The sequence below is a fragment of the Propithecus coquereli genome, unplaced genomic scaffold (genome assembly GCF_000956105.1).
Source record: "Propithecus coquereli isolate 6110/MARCELLA unplaced genomic scaffold, Pcoq_1.0 Scaffold64, whole genome shotgun sequence".
Classification (NCBI taxonomy): Eukaryota; Metazoa; Chordata; class Mammalia; order Primates; family Indriidae; genus Propithecus; species Propithecus coquereli.
Window position 1 is genome coordinate 2,163,738 of NW_012152396.1, and position 4,299 is coordinate 2,168,036.

Consider the following 4,299-nt stretch of genomic DNA (forward strand, 5'->3'; position numbering starts at 1 on the left):
TGGAAAGGGACTCTAATTCTGGGCAAAATCCTCTTTGAAAATGTATAAGAATGGGCAAGCCGACTAATATTTATAAACTGTGACCACTTTAAATGATGTTACGTTTGATTTTTGTATATGTATTATTTTTTCACTGTAATAAATGGATTTCTTCCATTTTTGTTTGTTTTTAGGACCTTCCAAAAGTAACATAAAGAATCAGTGTATAATCTAGCTCCTCACGCATGTTAAACAACTAGAATATCAAAGTTACATGGTTACTTATATAGTATGCGTGTCATATTCACAAATGTTTCTGGGGATGTATGGGAGTGAAGGAAAAACTGTTGATTTTTTATGTTTTAGTGGAAATTAAGGATTTAAAATGTGCACAGCAATAAATTGCTTCTATCGTATGTATGCAAGGATCCCTAGCACAAGGGAAGTCGCAATAGGGGCTCTCGCATATTTGACAATATGTCATGTGGACAGGGGACTCAAATCATTCTGCTTCAGGTAATAGAACTAGGACTAGTGGGTAGGAGCTGGGGGAAGCTGATTTCATCTCTGAGAAAAGCATTCACGAAAATAAGCACCAACAGGGAGATGGGGCTGTCTTGGGTGACAGTCACGTTCCTGTAATTGGAAGTTGTCCACGTTGCTGTAGAAGGTGTTTGCATAAGCAGGTGGTTAGATTAGACTCATTTCTGATATTTTATGCCTTAGAGTTCTATTTATGATGAAAGAAGCTTACTGGTCAGCAAATCCCTTTGGATCTTTCCTGAATGCTTCACAGATTTCATCATTTGTTGGCTCCACGTAGGTGGGGAATTCTTGTGGCGGGTGCTTGAGAGCAGCCATGCAGAGCTTCCTTTCGAGGCCCTCTTTTGTACAGCACTCGGCGGTGCCGGGGTGAACCGGGAAGGGGGAGTCACTTTCACAGGACTTGACAGACAGTGCTGAGGTCTGGAATGACAGAAAAAAGAAACTGGTCTACAAATAAGTTTCTAGGCTTGTAGTGCTCCATTCAGTATAACATCTTAGTCAATGGTTTGAAAATTCTCATTACTAACTGAGTGTCCATGCCAAAGGCTCCATCTGACGATTCGTCAACATGACATTTTGTACAATTATAGGTAAGTATAGGGTCTTATTTACATTAATAAGTGATTCTTCAGAGTAGAACAAAAATAGAATCTTCATTAATAAATGGACAGTGTTTATCTGATTGGAGCCTCTAGAATTTTATCCTCTAGCCCAGTGTTCCTCCATGGGGATATTAGCATCTCTGAGGATGAGAGGGTCATCTGAAAAAGCTCTACTGGTGGTTCTGATATCATCTCTGACCTGTTTTCTGCTGCAGATACCCCATTAAGAATGAGGGTCTTCCTCTGCCCTCCTCTCCTCTATTAACTGAGCAGATTCTTGATTCTAGACTCCTTCGGTCTTCTATAATGTTTGCATTCTCTTACCTGATGGCTCTTGAGCCGCTTTTGCATCAAAATCACTCATAGAGTACATAAAAATAAGAAATGTTTGGGTTGCACAACCTAGAGATTCTGATTGAGTAGGTCAAAGATGGGTCTTGAAAATCTGTTTTTCCCAAAGCCTCATGATTTGTTCTCAAATGCAGTATGGGTTAAAAACCATGGTGCAGCTTAGTTTACAGCCTCAACACTGATATTCTGATACATGTGGGAAGACAAAGCACTGTCAAAGCAACTGTAGCCACAAAATGTTCTTTTTGGAAATAACTTGATATTTGAAATAGAGATGTAGAATAGAAATAGTCACTATAGGGGAAAAAAAGATTAGAAATCGTCATAGAAAAAATTACTTTGGGATTAATATGGGAAAAAGTACTTTGCCATTCTCACCCTTATTTTATAAATCTTAGTCATCTTTTTTTTTTGAATTTAAAGTATTACGGGGGTACAAATGTTTTTGGTTATATGGCCCATCACGCAGAGAGTGTTCCTTGTACTTGTTAGGTAGTTATTCACCCATCTCCTCCTCCCCACTCTCGCCTGTTTGATTTCCATTAAGATATACTTCTCTCTGTGCACATGTGTGCTCATTGGTTAGTTCCAATTTAATAGTTAGTATGCGTCGTGTTCATTTTTCCATTCTTTAGATACATCACTTGGGATAATGGTCTCCAGTTCCATCCAAATCATTGCAAAGGCGTTAAGTCATCCTCGCTCACAGTTGCGTAGTAGTCTATGGTACGCATGTACCACATTTAGTTAATCCACTCATGAATTGGTGGGCATTGGGGTTGATTTCACATCTTTGCAATTGTGAATTGTGCTGCAATAAACATTCGAGTACAGGTGTCTTTTTGATAGAATGACTTCTTTTCCTTTGGGTAAATACCCAGTAGTGGGATTACTGGATCAAATGGTGCTGTTTTCCATAGAGGTTGCACTAATTTGCAGTCCCCCCAACAGTGTAAGAGCATTCCTGTCTCTCTGCATCCATGCCAGCATCTATTGTTTTTGGATGTTTCAATAAAAGCCACTCTGACTCGGGTAAGGTGATATCTCATTTTGGTTTTGATCTGCATTTCCCTGGTGATTAGTGACATTGAGCATTTTTTCATATGTTTCTTGGCCATTTGTCTATCTTCTTCTGAGAGGCTTCTGTTCATGTCTTTTGCCCACTTTTTAATGGAGTTGTTTGATTTTTTTCTTGGTGATTTGCTTGAGCTCTTTGTAGACTCTCATTATTGGTCCTTTATCGGATGTATAGCTTGCAAATATTCTCTCCCATTCTGTAGGTTGTCTATTTGCTCTCTTAATTATTGGTTGTATAGAAGTTTTTTAATTTAATCAAGTCCCTTTTATTCATTTTCATTGTTGCTGTGATTTCCTTTGCTTCATTCTTTGCCTAGGCCAATACCTAGAAGAGTTTTTCTCACATTTGCTTTTAGAATTTTTATGGCTGCATGCATTACATTTAAATCCTTTATACATCTTGCATTAATTTTTGCGAATGGGAGAGGTATGCATCCTGTTTCATTCTTCCATGTGAGGCTATCCAATTTTCTCAGTACCATTTATTGCGTAGGGATTCTTTTCCCCAGTGCAGATTGTTGCCTGCTTTGTTGATGATCAGTTGGCTATATGTGGATACTTTGATATCTGGATTTCCTGTTCTGTTCCATAGGTCTATGTCTCTATTTTTGTGCCAATACGATGCTTTTTGGTTACTATAGCCTTGTTTTATAGTTTGAAGTCTGGTAATGTGATGCCTCCTGATTTTTTCCTTTTGCTTAAGATTGCTTTGGCTACTTTGGCTCTTTTCTGGCTCCAGACAAAGAATAGAATTATTTTTTCTAGATCTGTGAAATACGATGTTTGTATTTTGACGGGGATTTCATTGAATTTATGAATAACTTTGGGTAGTATGGACATTTTAACAATGTTTATTCTATTTATCCATGAACATGATATGTTTTTCCACTTGTTTGTATCATCTACGATTTCCTTCCTCAGTGTTTCATAGTTCTCTTTGTAGAGATACTTCACTTCCTTGGTTAAGTATATTCCTAGGTATTTTATTTGCTTTGTAGAAATTGTGAATGGTATTGAGTCTTTGATTTTACTCTCTGGTTGAATGTTATTGGTCTATTAGAATGCTACTGATTTGTGTACAGTGATTTTGTAACCTGAGACTTTGCTCCATTTATTTATTAATTCCAGGAGTCTCTTGGTGGAATCCTTGGGGTTTTCTAGATATAAGATCATATTGTCTGCAAAACGTGATAGTTTGACCTCCTCTTTCCTGATTTGGATATCCTTTATTTCTTTCTCTTGCCTGATTGCTCTGGCTAGGACTTCCAGCACTATGTCGAATAGAAGTGGTGACAGTGTCTACTCTTGTCTTGTTCCAGTTCTTAGTGGGCCTGCTTTCAACTTTTCCCCATTTCGTATCATGTTGGCTGTGGGTTTGTCATATGTGGCTTTTATAATTTTGAGATATATTTCTTCTATGCCTAGTTTGTTGAGGGTTTTTATCATAAAAGAGTGCTGAATTTTGTCGACTGCTTTTTCTGCATCTATTCAGATGATCATATGATCTTTGTTTTTGCTCCTGTTTATGTAGTGAGTTACATTTATTGATTTATATAAGTGGGGTCATCCTTACATCCCTGGGAGGAAGCCCACTGGGTCATAATGGATTATTTTTTTGATGTGCTGTTGAATTCAGTTGCTAGTATTTTATTGAAGATTTTTGTATCTATATTCATAAAGGATATTGGTCTGTAGCTTTCTTTTCCTATTGTGTCCTTTCCTGGCTTTGGTATCAAGGTGATAC

General features: G+C 37.6%; 1 protein-coding gene across 1 annotated transcript in view; it reads right to left on the reverse strand.

Moving 5' to 3' along the window:
* GC (group-specific component (vitamin D binding protein)) overlaps positions 1 to 4,299 on the reverse strand; it is a 68,862-nt gene that overhangs the window by 40,878 nt on the left and 23,685 nt on the right. The window contains exon 4 of the mRNA XM_012659834.1: positions 734 to 945. Within this exon, the coding sequence (XP_012515288.1) occupies positions 734 to 945 (212 nt within the window). The remainder of the gene's footprint in view (positions 1 to 733; positions 946 to 4,299) is intronic.